The sequence below is a fragment of the Achroia grisella genome, unplaced genomic scaffold, assembly GCF_030625045.1.
Source record: "Achroia grisella isolate CSIRO2021 unplaced genomic scaffold, CSIRO_AGI_Agris_v1 utg152, whole genome shotgun sequence".
Lineage (NCBI taxonomy): Eukaryota > Metazoa > Arthropoda > Insecta > Lepidoptera > Pyralidae > Achroia > Achroia grisella.
This window is the reverse complement of record NW_026712648.1, coordinates 566,411-582,879: the sequence shown is the minus strand read 5'-3', so window position 1 is coordinate 582,879 and position 16,469 is coordinate 566,411. Positions and strand designations below refer to the sequence as shown.

The following is a 16,469-nucleotide window of genomic DNA, read 5'->3' as shown; positions in this document are numbered from 1 at the left end:
TATGTTAGGAATATATACTATAATGTACATCCGCTTCATATATTGCTCTTCTTTGTATTTTCTTTGAGAAACCCTTAGTTTCTCAAGGCGGGGAGGATGTTCGCGCCATTTATAAACATATCAAGTGGTATGGTATTATTCCCCATATCCTAATCCCTTTCCCGCGCACAGTATGTCAACTGAGGTCGCCCGACGACCTCGTCTACTAACGTGAATGGTGACATCTCGTCCCAACCGCTCCGCTTTAAATTAATTAATATAATATTGACATTAACAATAAGTAACTTTGTGTGCGTGCCTGTGTTAAACTTAGTATTCATCGAGTGCAGCAGCTGTGCAAGAATAAACCCGCTCTACAGTCGCAGGTACGTACTGTGCATCCCCCTTTAGTTCAATCCATACAGTCCACTTACCTTACCCGCTACCCCCCATTTCTCCATAAGTTATTATAAGAGTCGGATACATTATTGCCATATTCACTTGTTCTAAATATTATACTTAGCAAATAATTATTTTATTTATATATAATAGTTGTGTTTTCAAGGCTTTGTTTTGATTTAAAGGTCCCATCCTTATATGTATATTAGGTGTGTCCGCGACTTCGTCAGCGTGGTATAATGAAATTGACCAAATAAAGGAAATATATTTAGATTATAACCTAAAAAAGTTTCTTTGTTTCAATTAAACAATGACGATACTTTTATACAACCTTTCATCTCCGCTTTTAATCCCTTACAATACTTTTTTCGCACTATAAAGTAGTCTATGACCTTTCTCAGGGTATACTATCTGTGTATATGTATATCTATCTATATAGACTACCTGTGTATATATATGGTAGTGAATTTACAAGGTACAGGGGAATAACACCCGAGTTTTCAGGAATGGCAACGCATGAGGGAAACAATGTGCTGATATGAACATGGCAGGTACTGCTCATGTATATAGGCGACGGTTACCCCTTTCCATCAGAAGAGCCGTCAGCTTGTTTGCCATTCTAAGTTGTAAAAAAAAAGCTTCAACTGCTATCATTGCTGTTCCTGCATCATTGACGTCGCCGCATGATATTGGCTGATATTGCAGCTTCTCGTTCTTGGTTGGCCGATTCTTGATTCTTGATAAATAATTAATTGTTAATGTCAAACCTTTTTATAAATTATTATAAGACGCCTCATTGATTATATGTAATGAAATCACCATGAGCTATAGAGATTTTGGACAGAACCTTAAAAGACCTTAGAAACACCTCTGCTCTCATTGGCGGGATTACTTTTATACGGTGGCTGGAGATTTCTGAAAGACTCTCTGTGTCATTAACTTCGTCTCCCTTATGGACTTTAATTGAAAGTTTAAAACTACTGACAAATTTGAGTGCTCATTTTTATGGAAGCACAGATAGTGATTTCCCACACTAAATGCTCAAACTTGAGGAAGGAATTTCTCAAAAGCATGATCCAGTCATGAAATTTAAGCCCGCCGAACATGTGCAATGGCGTCCCATTGGATATATTGCTTGCTAAAAAATTGAAAGACAATTTAATTGTAGACCATTATAACCGGTACGTTAGCTGGGCAACCAGCTTATATACCAAGAATACCGATGATTCCAACTGATCTGCCAATACCATTTTAACGGCTTCAATTTCCGGTTAAAATATCATCTACACATGTAATAGATCTATGTATGTTTTGATCTTAAAAAACTACGCAGATTTTGATTCGTTGTTATTTAATAGACAGAATAGATAGACTCAAGAGGAAGGTTTATATATAACGTCCCAATACTGTACACGGATCTTTAAACGCGCGATAACCTATATATCCCATATTCACGCGGGCGAAGCTGCGAGCTAAAAGCTAGTCTCTAAATAAAAACATTTATAATGTTGTTGACTTTTCACCCAAACACGCATAATTATTTGACATAACTGTACAGTAATGAAAGTCCAACGAGTATAATAACAGAATAGCTGCAATTTAGAAATATCTGTATTGTGTAAAATAAAATAAAATTGGATAAAATATCTCTAAACATTAAGGAATATAATTTATATATAATTTGGTAATTTATTTACAATCCACATTGCATACTGGATGATATACACTATATAACACAAGACAAATGTACGTAAAAATAATAATGGTATTTTTATAAACAATAACCCTATTTTAATTTAGAAAAAAACTACAAAATAAACATAGAGTAAAATTGGTTTACATTTTCTTACATTTTTCTCTCAGATAAGCGTTATTTTTAAAAATACTAAAATGTTCTCTTTTTTAATTTTAACAATTAATTGCCATTAGTGTGACGAAATACCATGCTCTTGTGCTTTTCATAGTCCAGCAGGGTAGGTAGGTTTTATTTGTAGCATAACTGTACTTTTGTCTTGGCATGCTAAAATAAATATTATATATATATATATATTTAACAACAACTTTAAATTAATATTCGTAGAAATAAGTATATATTAGCAAAATTAATTAAATATTACTTAAATTATCAAAATGGTTTAGTCGCTCTATACTAATGTTCACTGACGAATGTCTTATCTTAGCGGTGTTGTAAAAAATGGCATAGGTCCTACCTCGACGAGCGCTAGCGCAGCACTGAGAATTTACTTTTAGCGCAACGGAATTTATACAACTTTAAATTATTATTATTGTTTATTTTTTTCTTAGAAACTTATATTTTTTTTTCATATTTCTAATTTACAAGTATATTAACTTTATTATTATGTTTTTTTTATGCAAAAATTTCGTTGTATTTATGAGAAAATTAGAAATGATTGTGGCAAAGTTTTGTTGAAATTTCGGGTTTAATTATGATCAATTTTTTAGATATTTAAGTTGAAAATGAAAAAAAGGACGATGCTGTCTCAATTTATAAAGTAATTATCAAGTTTTAGTAAAGATATCATATCAATTTATGTTTGTTTATTAATGAACGACGACCCCAAACTTCTGTCATTTAGTGTTTTTGAATAAACTATTTTAGAAATTAGGAAGACTAACAAAGAGAAAATTAACATTTCAAAGATGTTGTTTTTAAGATTAGATATCTATCTATATAATTCAGGAATCAAAATGTATATCCGACTCTTAATTTCTTAGAACCAGAACCCCAAAGACACTGCTTTTAGGCCAAAAAATGTGAAAGGCCTCTTAACGTCCACAATAAAATGCTATTGTTATAATTACGGACATATTACTATATATACCTACATGAACAAAATATATTGATTTGACATAGGTATAAGTCTATTTTTTATTGACACATATGTAATGTACAGACTTGTTTACGATTTTATTATATGTATGATGATGTAGAAAGTGTACTCGCATTCATAAGTATGTAAATTATCTGATCGCCGCCGGAGAAATGTATCTCCATACAGCCGATAAAATATTCCAATTTAATTCAATAACTAATGTGATATAATAGGATTGAAAGTAGAAACCTGGGATTGTCTCCAAACAAACAATAGGATGTTTGAAGTTGAGATTCGTGTAATCGTATGAAAGTAAAATTCCATTTGTTACATATATCTATTGTTGTATAATGCAAAGCCCTTGTGAGACAAGTGCTAGCAGCTGGGCAGCAACAATGAACCAACTTTTTTAATTGCTAAATAATATTTTTGGTACTTTATTTCATTAATGGCATTATTATTATCGAGTTAAAAAAATTTATGACGACACAGCATATAAATATTTATCCTATACTAATTACATAATTCACCTAAGCTCTTTTTAAGAAATTTTATTCGGTTCCATATGACCTGATCTGTTACACCTAATTTACTTTTTTTATAATACGAGGAAAGCAAACATATAGACAGCCCCCTTGATAAAAAGTAGTGATTGTCGACTATAGACAAAAACAGTACAACTACCACAGATATACATTACATATAACATCATTATAACTTACTAAAGAATTTTTGGCCTTGATTAATGTAGTTAGTTGAAATAGCCGTTTGTAATCACTTTACAAATGTAGTTAAAATATCAACTATTATATGTTAGGAAATCAGATCACTCTTAGTTGTCGGAGTTAAAGACATAAATCATGGCTTCCAAATAAATGGTAACCATAATCTGATGTGTTGTAAACAGGATAGTCTGCTGATAAACCCAACCCGCTGATAGTATACAGCAGGTCGACTCTGGAGTGTTGAGTTTAGTCAGCATCAATTTCCATACAATCCATTTTTCATAATCAAAACGAATAAAAAGTTACGAAACGACGCAATCCAATGTCAATGGAGCGGAATTAATTTCCAGAGTAAACCGGAAGGTGTGTGTGGTGTAATTGGATTAATCTCAACCAATTGTTACTAGACGAACGGTGATAAGGAGTGAGCATATAATCATAAAGCAGTAACGCTGATGACCAGTCTGATGACGGATCAGGAAGAGACAAACAGAGGATTGTTATAAGTTTAAAACTATTGTCTGCGTGTCTATGTATCTGTCTGTAACATTATCATCTTTCCGTGTTTAAAAAATGGTGGACCAGTTGCAAGCCTCTTTTAATGAGTATGGTCCTTAGTTTTTAAATGAAACCTCTTCATCATTGTGACGTGGTTTTTTCACCTGCTTTGGAAGGAATGTTTGGATGTGCTAATGTATCATTTGTTTAAACTTTTAATTTAGTACTTGTTATCTCATCGGCCTCATTGGTTAGAGGTTTAGCCGTCTTACTTTCAATAGTTGTTGGTCTGAATGTAATGTATATTATTACATTTACTTATAAAATAAAGTGATTAAGAATATCAGCTGTCTAGTACCCATAGAACAAACTCTGCTTAGTTTGGGACTAGACAGCGATGTGTGGATTACTGAACTTTACACCAATTCGTAACTTTGACATGTTGTCATAGTGGATATAATTTAAGCAGAATTCTTTCAATCAATTATAATGTTAACTTAATATATTTAAAGGTGATATAATATTACATGTAAATTAATATTAAGATTTTAAGTTAGAAAGTATCTTCTGTGACGATACTTCAAATCGTATTTGATCAAAGCTATTTTATATATACTTAGATATTCGTTAACCAGTTATACTAATACTAGATAAACCGAAACCGCGAGATTGAAGAAATCATCAGAGATATCAGAAAAAATAAAAATCTTGAGCCAGTGGCTATGAAACTATAACTAGGTATTTAAAAAAAACTTAATGTTCAGCAGCTTATGATGTTCATTTCTACCTTGTTGCTATAAATTGTAAGTTTGCTCGGTTATATATATTTTCCTAATAGCTGACTTATTTTTTCTCCTGCATCCGATTTATCATCGACTTATGGGACAGCCTTTATATGGATTGTAGTTACTTGGAACGGGCGTCAGTTGCTTGTTGCATAAATTAAATACCTATTGACCCACTCAAAACTCTCCGTAAAAACTGTTAGGGATGTTCTTGTATCTCTCTGTATCACTCTTTCCTATTATTTAGTAAGTTTATGACTGTTTGACAGATGGGCGGTGTCCACCGTGATGACGCGGCAGAACATGATACAGATGGATAACTGTGACGTCACTTCTTTCATACCCCTATGGGATATGTGCAATCATGAACACGGAAAGGTATGTCATAAAGATATATTATTATGTGTCAAAAAAGGTGGCAAAGTGATTTTGTTAAGGGCTTAAAATATAGATATAGAAATTAAATTCTGGGCTCGGCCATTGAGAATATTAATTTTTATATGGATTTATATTATTTTACATATTAATTGAAATAACAATAGCTTTATAAATTATTTCCAAAAAATCTAATATTTTCTGCAAAAGCACATCATTGATTAATATTAATCTACATTTTAGATCACGACCGACTATAACAAGGAGCTAAATAGAAGTGAGTGCTATGCCCTTCGCGAGTTCCAACAGGGCCAGCAGATCTTCATATTCTACGGTGCAAGATCCAACGTTGATCTTTTCTTACACAATGGGTAAGTTTCTGTTGGATTGTTCTGTTGGAATCCGTACAATAAATAAATAAAAATAGATAGTGCACTGTATTTTAGAATGGAATAACGATTTCGCCTACGGAAGAACGTCTAGCACACTAATACCTCAAAGTAAGCAAAATGACACCAAACTTACCTTTATTTAGGAACATTCCGAAGTTTAGTACAGATTAATGGCAGCATACTCTAAGAGTGTATATTTTATTAAAAACAGTAATATGAATTCAATAATTTTCTTATTGTAAAATTGTAGAAATTGAGAGCGTCCTATTTCTTGCAGTTCTTATTATAATTACTGTATGTAACATAGTTCTTTCCACGTAATAGTCACGTTGCGATGTCAAAACTGTACTATAATAGAAAAATAAATGGAATGAATGAATGACAAAAATAAATAGAAACCAAATTTGTCATTTTAATATAATTATATGTATCTGTTTCGTCATCATGACAAAATGTCTCGACAAATTTGAACGAGATTTCATAATTCAATTTGAATTAACCTAAATTTAAACTTGTAAGTTATCATACTCGTCAGGGCCCCGGTAAAGTCGGTTCGTTGTATTATATAATTTTTAATTATTAGGCAATATCACTATTTGATCAACATCTGAGAGATTCTTTTTTTGCCTAGACCATTATATATTTTACACAGAAGTTTCTTAGTAAGAATAAAAAGAAATCCATTGAAATTGTAATGGTTCTGCTGGATTAAATAATAATAATAACCCTGGACAATTCACACACAGCCATCTAGTCATAACATAAAAGGAGCTACTGTTATACGTACTAGACAACTGCTAGAAATACTTAGGTACATTATTTTGGTAAATGATTACATAATATACGTAGAAAACGCCCAGAACAATACAAACATTTATACTCATGAATACATATGTCAATTTAAGTCGTGCGAGGAATCGAATTACTCCATCCGTAAACTTTATGCCTTTACATTAATATCTAACTATTACAACCGAATTAACCAATAACCTACTTAAGTTAACTACAAGGAACAAGCTCATATTGAAAGAAATATAATAATTATGAAATACCATATTTATGACAATTAATGCACCTCCCTGGTGCATCGTATCGATCGTAAGATTTCTCTAAAATTATGTTACCATAATATTTATTGTATAGAAAAAATATTACAAAGGTATGTAATTAAAAATTATAAAAAGAGTGTATAAAATACAACTTCTTCAATTACAATAAACATGTCCTGTTCATGAAATAAAGCAGAGTTCAATCTTTAACAATTTCAATACATCGACAAGTAACTGAAAACTGCTCGTCAGATCATTATTAAATTTATATAGGATCGCACGAGCAGCATCGGTTTCATAAACTTCAAAACATCAAAATCGATTTAATAAACTTCAAAGAAAGAAGTTCTGAGTTAAACGATTGCAAAACACAATTCTATCCTAATAAAAACGCATATTGATGGTTGATGACGTAATTGTTGTGTATTATTAATAGTGGTGTTTATTTTGTATTTCAGTTTCGTATATCCGAAAAACCAACAGGATAGTCTGTCTCTATCACTTGGTATAAGCTCAAGTGACCCACTGCGCGAGATGAAACTCTCGCTACTTAATAACTTGGGTCTTGACAGCGTGACTCACTATAACCTGTACCGTGGTGATATACCTGTCAGCGCCGAGCTACTTGCTTTTATAAGGATATTTAACATGAATCAAGGTAAGCCTTGTATTAAACTATCAATTTAAAAATGAGAAAGAAAATGTTGCCTATGTGGAAAGGGTATCGGAAGAAATCGAAAGTAAAAGGATATAAGTACAAAAACAGATCTAGACGAACATGTCATGATCAGATAAGAGCCCATTCATAAACGTCACACCAATATCATTAACTTTACGTAAAAGTAGACCTGATTAGACACCAATACTCTCTACCTACCCGTACGAGACCTGGCATAATGATAAGAGTAGAAAAAATGTGTAGCAAGTAATATAATAAAGATAGAAAAAATCGCCTATAATTTATCTGTTTTATTATAATAACACTTAAAATAATTATACTTTTTTTTTATAAAAACTGCTACTATCAGTATATAATTTACAATGACATTATTAATCCTAAATATTGGTGCCCATAACGCAAATGACTTAGAGACCTTAAACAGCCGTGATATTATTTATGTACGTACTTGTAATGATTCCACCACCAACACAATGCATTTATTAGGTTTACTGGGTCACTATTAATTTATTCATATTCGCTTCTCAACGTTTGGTCTGATACGTACTTAATTGGTTTTCTATCTAAGAAGCGATATTTTCTAAACACTTTTACAACACAAACACGACATCTTCATGCTTCAATTAGATATGCGTGGTACATTAACTGTTTCGAATCTAATGATTACACTTTTTATTACGTAGTATCTCTTTTCTTTTTATTTTTATCTAAACTACGAGTTTATATACTTATCAAGGTAAAATTTATTCATAGTTTTGTTGTATTCATCTGTGTAGGTAACTCTTTCTCACCTATTTCTATCGCCAACAAGCATACTTTATAAGTTGAGTGCTAAAAAAATCTTAATAAAATCTTAAATTTTTTCGTTTGTTGTTTATATTGTATTTTTTACATTGTACTGAATAAAATATTTTTCTTTCTTTCTTAAAGATGCCCGTGAAATGATTGTATGCACTATGCCTTATGAAATACTAGCTGTACCCGCGACTTCGTCCGCGTAAAATAGTGACCTTGAGCAAATAATAAAAAATATATATTAATAATCTAACCCAATAAAAAAGTTTCATCGTTCTAGCTTCAAAAATGAAATTTCCATACATAATTCCATACAATTCAATCAACAGCCAAAAACTAAGTTTCAAACTACTATCTTTAAAATGAAGATACTTCCATACATACCATACATACATTACATCTCCCCTTTCAACCCCTTATAACCCTTTTTCTTGTTTTTTTTAATGCTACTTATATTAGTGTCATCATGTACCAATGATAAGATGTCGCTATACTGTAACCATTTATGGCTGAGTCCTGTGGCGGTAGGTACTGATATTTTCTCAACAGCCTAAAAAATGGGTTTCAAGTTTCTAGCTTTAAAAAATGACAATACATGCATACAACATTTTAACTCCCCTTTTGACCCTTACAACCCATTTTCGTTAATTATATTTAATCAATACGCAAAAAAATAAGATTGAAGCTTAAACTTTTAAAAAATTTCTCTTTCAGTCTCTTATAACCCTTTTTAGCATTAAAAAGTAACCTATGTCCTATCTCAAGATCTAGACTTTAAATTTCATTTAAATCAGTTCAGAAGTTTTGGCTTTTAAGACAGACAGACAGAGTCACTTTCACTTTCATAATATTAGTAAGGTATTTATTAAATAAACTGACCCAAAAAAGCGTAAGAAAAAGCTTCATCGTTCTAGCTTCAAATATGACGAATTTCCATAAAAACTTTTATCTGCTATTTTATTTTACCCCTTGAATGGTGACAATGTGATATTTACAAATTTAAATGTCATATTTATTTATATATAATAAACAGTTTAAACATTTCTTTAAATTCTTTTGAAAATTGGTGGTCCAGTTGGCCAATAACATAATAAAATTTTGTTAAATCAAAATAATAGATGTGATATTCTAAATTGCAAACTATCCCTCTACTTGCGCGAACCATATCTCTGATTCTACAGCGAGACAGACAGACAGACAGACAGACAGACAGACAGAGTTACTTTCGCATTTATAATATTAGTAAGGATAAGAACGCATGGGGAATACCCAAAGTGCGTTTCAAAGTGCTTATTTGCCGTTGCAAATACATTAAAAACCTCTATTTCTCTTCTCACAACAAAGTCGGAACAGCATTCGTTTAATCGGGCGTCCATTTTCTATGACATATAAATACCTAACTAATCAGCTATATCAATATGCAAGCATTAAGTTAAAAGCCGTTTATGAAATCCGGTGGCTCATCTTATTTCAATCCCCAAACAATGGAAGTAACCTAATTACCTAGCTAACTACTAGAGATTAGTCAAAATTATTAGAAGGCAATAGTATGGTTATGTACGGGTATCACAATAATAATAATAAATCTTAAAACTCTAATATGGCCTTTGAAAAAGGTAACTTAAGGTAAAAGGTAAGTTTCTTTAATATCGTTGTTGTGAGGAATTTCAGTATATCTACGACTAGAGCACATAAGTACTAATCCATTTATGAAGTAGAGCGTTAATAATACAATAATAAATTTATAATCATGAATACTTATTATATAATTGTATGCGCTAATAATATTATTTAACTTAATTTTTAATTTCAGTTCATTTGAAGATTCCATTAATCTACTAAAGCAACTGGGCATAAGCCATAAAACTTGTCAAAAGTTACATCATATGTCTATATTTTAATTTATATATAAAATCTCCTCAGAGTGTGCTTTTACTTTGGATAAATTAAGTGTGCGTGTGTGTAACTACCTACTCTGACTACCCCATCTATAACATATAACAGTCGTGGTGGTATGAATGTGTGTGTGTGTGTAAATTTGAAGTTATTTTCTATGAATTTCTCGGGAATGGTTTACTCCGCGAACAACCCCAATTAATTCAGCAGTCGACCAGTTTGTTTCTTTGCATGTTGGATTGGAATATTTGTTGCCAAAAACTGTAGTCAAATCGAGAATAGTCGCTAAAATACTTTGCTTTCTATACTAGATATAGATTGTAAGAGATATGCTGTGTGTGATTTTGCAACCTATGTTTCGGCCGTAGGGTTCGATTAGGCAGTGAAATTACAAAATAGGCATCATGACATCTTGACTCTCTAGAATGGCAACAATATTATATGGGTGTAACATGTTATTTTGCATGATAATTGTTTACTAACATGTACACTCTGCTTAATTAAAGGTTAGATGGTACAGATACATACTTATTTATTGATTAAAAATATATTATTTTTTTAGATGAACTAACGAAGTGGTCAAGCGTAGGTTTGCCCAGCGATCTGGTGTCATCTGACCCCACTAGCAGCGAATCAGTGGGTGCTGACATCGACCGTCGCGCGTACAAATACCTTCTCACACGTTGCGAACTTATACTCGCTTCGTACAATAAAATAAACAATGCGGGTATAGAACAAAATGGACTTGAGTCTACACACAGGTAATATATGGTGCAGTTGATAATATGTTAGCGCTTCAGTACTTTATCCCAGAAATATTATTGACAACACCAAACAGAGTACCTAACTGTTTGTAACGGTCGACTTCATTTGCTCTTTTTTTTAATTATATTCACATCAAATTTTAATAAGATACGTTCAGTCGCTTATTCATAAAAACATTCAGACAGTCACTCTTTTGCATTTATAATATTATCCTGGATCTACATATATGTAGATGATGACTTGCAATGTAATGGTCATGCATATTCGCTATTCCCGTGCTATATGCCCTGCCATGTTTTCGTTTCAGATGCCGTCAGTTTCAGTTTAACCTTCTTAATATCTATATAAATATTATAAAGAAAATAGATTTGATTTGGTTTCATTTTTTTAATGTTGTATTAATTAATCATGTATTAGTAAATAATCCTAATATTTACTATATATATTTTATATTTAAATAAGTATAAAATATATTTTATTAAAATTTAATCGTGTACTATAATCGCACTTCTGCGAAGTGTTGCTAGTCTTATATGTATATATATATCGGTGTCTATTATCATCTTCCACCGGCGAAATTGAAAACTCTAACCTAAATATCTATATCATAATATTGTCATAATTGATGGCATCCTAATGTTGTTATAAATATTTGATATTTCAGGAAAAATGTCAAGTTACTGAAGGAATGTGAAGTACAAATATTGGAAGATGCCATAAAATATCTAGAGATCGTTTTACAAAAATTACCCACCATGATAGTACAAACATAGATTATTGAAATCGAGTTTAGAGATCTGGGTTTGAAACAATTTTTATCAGTATTTTGTCACAAAATAATAGTAAGTGAGAAATTAATCATCGATTTTATTATTTTTAAGCTTTATTTTATATAAGAATGATTTTTTCATGACAATACTTAATTTTTTTTTATTTGTATTGTTGTGTTTTATATTCTATTGTTTTATTTTATTGTAACTCGTGTGCAATTTTGTTTTGATTAAATTTAATGTTGTTAAATAAATATGTTTTATTTAAGAAGAGTTAATTTTAGATAGGGTTTTATTACTTAACATTCGTTAATTTAGTAACACTATTTAAAATTTAATAATGTCTTCTTTGTCAGAGAGGGATAGTAAATTAGTTTTAAAAGTAAATCAATTCTAAAGAAATATACTCCATTAGCTTTTTCTAATCGGCTAGTTTCGTTAACGCGGCTATTTTCAAATATACTATTGCTATTATAAAAAAAGTAAAATGATTAAGCCTGATTTTTTAAAGAAACTATTTATATTTTCATACTAACTGGCCACTCAACGGTTAACATATTTGTAAACAGATTCTATCATAAAACAAACAATATTTTCAGTGGTAAGCTTTACCACAATAATCAGTAAAATTATGAGCGTTCGAACGCACAAACAAACAGAAATCTAAGAATCATTGTTTTTAGTACAAAACGTTTATGATTTACTTTTTAAACCTAATATAGTTATTCATATATCTTTTATGTATAGACAGACATCTGTTATATCGCATTTCTATTTAAATATATAGCTATTTTAAGGGGGTCTTCCTATGTGACGGCCTGTTTTTTAGGGATATTTTAGGATTTTTTTTCTACGACCAGTAAATATTTAGAGCTTCAAGTTTTTTATCAGCTAAAAATATTCAGTCAAACTAGAGTTATAGCGCTCTGAACACCCCCGCCTTTTCCTCCACGATTCCGGCTGATCGGCTTATCTGAAAAAAAAAACGGCGTTTTAATTTGTAGGCTTAAAAGCACGGAATGACCTATAATCAAATGAATATAAAAAAAATTGGATTTTTGATAGACATTTGAAATAAAAGTTGCAAATTAGGCGTTTTTTTTTTTGTTTTTTGCTATAAAAAAATCGAAGTTTTGAAAATTTTCGATTGATAATAGTTCATTCCATGCGTTTACATATATTGAGTGTGCCCTGTAAATTTCAAGTTATTCGGTCCAGCCGTTTCTGAGATACAATGGAGGAAAGTTTGAAAAACACAGTTTTGAGAAAAACGCGTTTAAAGTATTTAAAAACTATTAAAATATCAACTTACTCTCAATCGGCGATGCCTGATCCATAGAGTATTCCTTCCTCTTCCTCGTGAAACTCTTTTAAAGCAGATTGTTCAGCTCTTGAGTCAATCCTGGCTTGTTTAACGACATCACTTACGCGCCGCTCAGAGCGTAAGATTCGCTTTTCATCCCGTTTCTCAACATACGCTTGGGCTTCACGACCAACAGGGCATCCCATAATCGACATAACTTTTAAAATACCTTGAAAACCTTCATTAAAGATAATAACTGCTAAGTAGCTAGCAATTTCAACAACTTTGGGACCAGAATGAAGATGTTTAGGAGCGAAAGTCCAAATCAAAGAATTCAAAGATTCGTTATTGTTTTGTGTCTCTGCTCCTAAACAACGAATTAATAATTCGTCTTTCGATAAATCTTCGAAAACCGGTTTGATAGCTTCTTGGACTTGCGGAATTAGAGGTGGTTTATATGAAATTGGTCCAGTTCATTATTAGCTTCAGCCTTACGCCATTTACACCAACTGTCTACGCCTTCTGGACAAAATTGAAGCTGAGGGTTTTCATCAGAAGAACATTTGTGATAGTACGTTGCCCAAACTTCCTTTCTAAGCGATGAAAAAAAATAATTTGTAGCTGTTGCTCTCTTCGAAGTTCAACCAAGACTAAAATAACTTCGTTAAAATATTATAACAATAGAAATTTCTGTTTAAGTCTGTAGAAACGTGTCTAAACTTGTATAAACAAATATATTAATAAAAGGGAGGCCAGGTATACGGTACACAATAGGCCCGGTCTCTAACTGCCAACTCACCGCTCCGAACCGCCCTTTCTTTTACCTGCTGTATCTTTAAAACGACTTCGAATTTTCTAAAATCGCTTTATATATTCTAGACATAAGGGAGCAATTTATGAAAAAAAAAAAATCGATTTTTTCAACCCATCACATAGGAAGACCCCCTTGAAGTATTTTACACGTTGTGGACAAATAATATTCTAATGTCCATGAATGTAGTAGGTATTATTAATAACTATAATAGTTTTAATATTTTATTCAATTGATATAACTACAGCTATTGTTTGTACGTCTAATGTACATGTTAAATATTAAATGTAAAATATTATAGGTACTATGTCGGGCACCTAATGAACCTTATCACAATATTTACAATTTGAACCTCTCTGTTCTTACTGTTAATAATAAATAAATCTGCTAATATTTTATACTTAAATGTTTATCACAATATTGAGATGTAACTGAGTTCTAATAAATATATTTATAAAGTATAGTAATCATTAAATTATAATAGACAAACAGGAGGAGATATATTTTCGCTGAAAATATGGGTCCTCACTATTTGTCATATACTTACTATTTAATCTTAATAGTTGCCTACGTTATTGTGAGTTGCAATACAGATATGTTTTATATGCAATAAAATGTAATAAAAAGTGAACCATAATATTTTTGTATTGTTCTTAAAAATAATCATATTCAAGTCAATAACAAAATTAATCAATTTTGATACAATAAAAATATATAATTATGCAGCCTATGAATAAATTAAATACGTATATATTTATAATTATCAAACAAATAATACATATGTACCTATTGATGTATTTATAAGCCGCATTATTAATAAATAATACACAACAACGATGCTGCAACTTTATAAAATCATTTTATGTGTATTTAAGGTTCCAGCTATGTTTATAAGTATTAGGACTACATTGAATATATTTTTTTAATATCTTTGTAACAATCGTACAAATTTTAATCAACCAGCACATTACATTAGTAGGAAGTAAGTACTAAAGTATATACTCCTGAAACATGGAGGTAAAACACATCTCAACTTGATCTCACATTGTCAGGTTCAGTCCGGACGGCCCGTGCCGACACATTTCCAAAGAGCACTGAGCGGATCAACCAGTGTGACAATCGAACAAAATCATCGGTACGAACCATCCGTCTCTTACCGGAGTTATGCTACCGCACAGTAGTTTACATGTTTACTGTTTTAAAAAAACATAGTAATTTTTTTATTCTTAATTTGTATCAGTAGACACATAAAAAAATTAATAATTTCAGGTATGTATAAATTAATATTGATCAATGTATCTACGTGGTATAATAGAATACAACATATATATAAATAACAATTAAAACAATACCAACTTTGCTGTATTTGTCAAATACCGACCGCTCTCAACGTAATAGTTACCGATTAATTAGTTAATTTGCTTTTACTGATATATGATATTTCCCAAATATAAAATTGAAAATTTATAATTTCATTTCATTTTTGCTTACGTATTCTAATTCTAATGTCAAATAATCTCCTTGATTTGGGTATATAGTTATCCAATACTAAAAAGAATATCAAGAAATATATTTCTTAAATGGTTGTGATCACTTTGGATTCCTTTAGGATTTTTTTCTAAATACTACAAAAACTAGTGATCAATAGCGTAACATTATAAAATAATCTCTAAATTGGAAATAAAAAATACGAATATTAATTAATTACTGCTCCGTATTAAGTACATTACGTTATAAATAAATGAGCATGCTTAATTGATACAAGCTGAAGTCAAGCCTGTGAACCAAGTAATCACTTTTCTATTCCTTTGCAATCATCTGTAACGTTCTCAGGTCATCACGGTTGGAAACGTCACAGTCCATGATGCGCTGTTAACTCACACTATTCTAACTAACATAGTTAAAGTGTCAATGTATAGGTATAGTACAGTCCGAGGCGGGATTAACAATCCGCTAGTACGGCACGTAGTCATGCAGGAGCGCGCTAGTGGCAGTGGCGCACTGATGGCGGTGATGTAGGTTAGCGTCGTCCGTAGCGGGCATTACTTAATCCGTCCCTTGTGTGGGACGTAGGCGTGTAGTGGCGAGCTAGTTGCAGCGTCGCGCTGGTGGCGGCGTAGTGCTCGCGCGGCCGCTAGTAGCGCACCACCTAGCGCGGCCACTAGTGCGCCACACGATACCGCTAGCGCCGACACCACTGATGTCCGTACGCACGTCTGGTTGTCTGACGACAAACCTGTACAAACACATCAGTAAATATATATCGATAGTATATAGACCCGTACATATAACAGTGTACCAAAATTAGAATTATGATACTAAACAAGTGATAAATATAATACTTTTTTGGAAATATATAGAAAACACAACGAAAGGTATGTATTCTACAAGAATCTCACGATCATCAACAATCA

General features: G+C 31.6%; 2 protein-coding genes across 2 annotated transcripts in view; one reads left to right on the top strand and one right to left on the bottom strand.

Annotated features, from left to right (window-relative positions):
• Positions 1-12,729, top strand: part of LOC131840977 (actin-histidine N-methyltransferase) — a 41,894-nt gene extending 29,165 nt beyond the window's left edge. The window contains exons 5-9 of the mRNA XM_059189198.1: positions 5,490-5,598; positions 5,839-5,966; positions 7,495-7,694; positions 10,969-11,167; positions 11,836-12,729. Coding sequence (XP_059045181.1) covers positions 5,490-5,598; positions 5,839-5,966; positions 7,495-7,694; positions 10,969-11,167; positions 11,836-11,944 — 745 coding nt within the window. The 3' untranslated portion in view covers positions 11,945-12,729. The remainder of the gene's footprint in view (positions 1-5,489; positions 5,599-5,838; positions 5,967-7,494; positions 7,695-10,968; positions 11,168-11,835) is intronic.
• A 1,470-nt stretch (positions 12,730-14,199) lies between these two features.
• Positions 14,200-16,469, bottom strand: part of LOC131840892 (uncharacterized) — a 29,476-nt gene continuing 27,206 nt past the window's right edge. Inside the window, exon 13 of the mRNA XM_059189094.1 lies at positions 14,200-16,291. Coding sequence (XP_059045077.1) covers positions 16,098-16,291 — 194 coding nt within the window. The 3' untranslated portion in view covers positions 14,200-16,097. The remainder of the gene's footprint in view (positions 16,292-16,469) is intronic.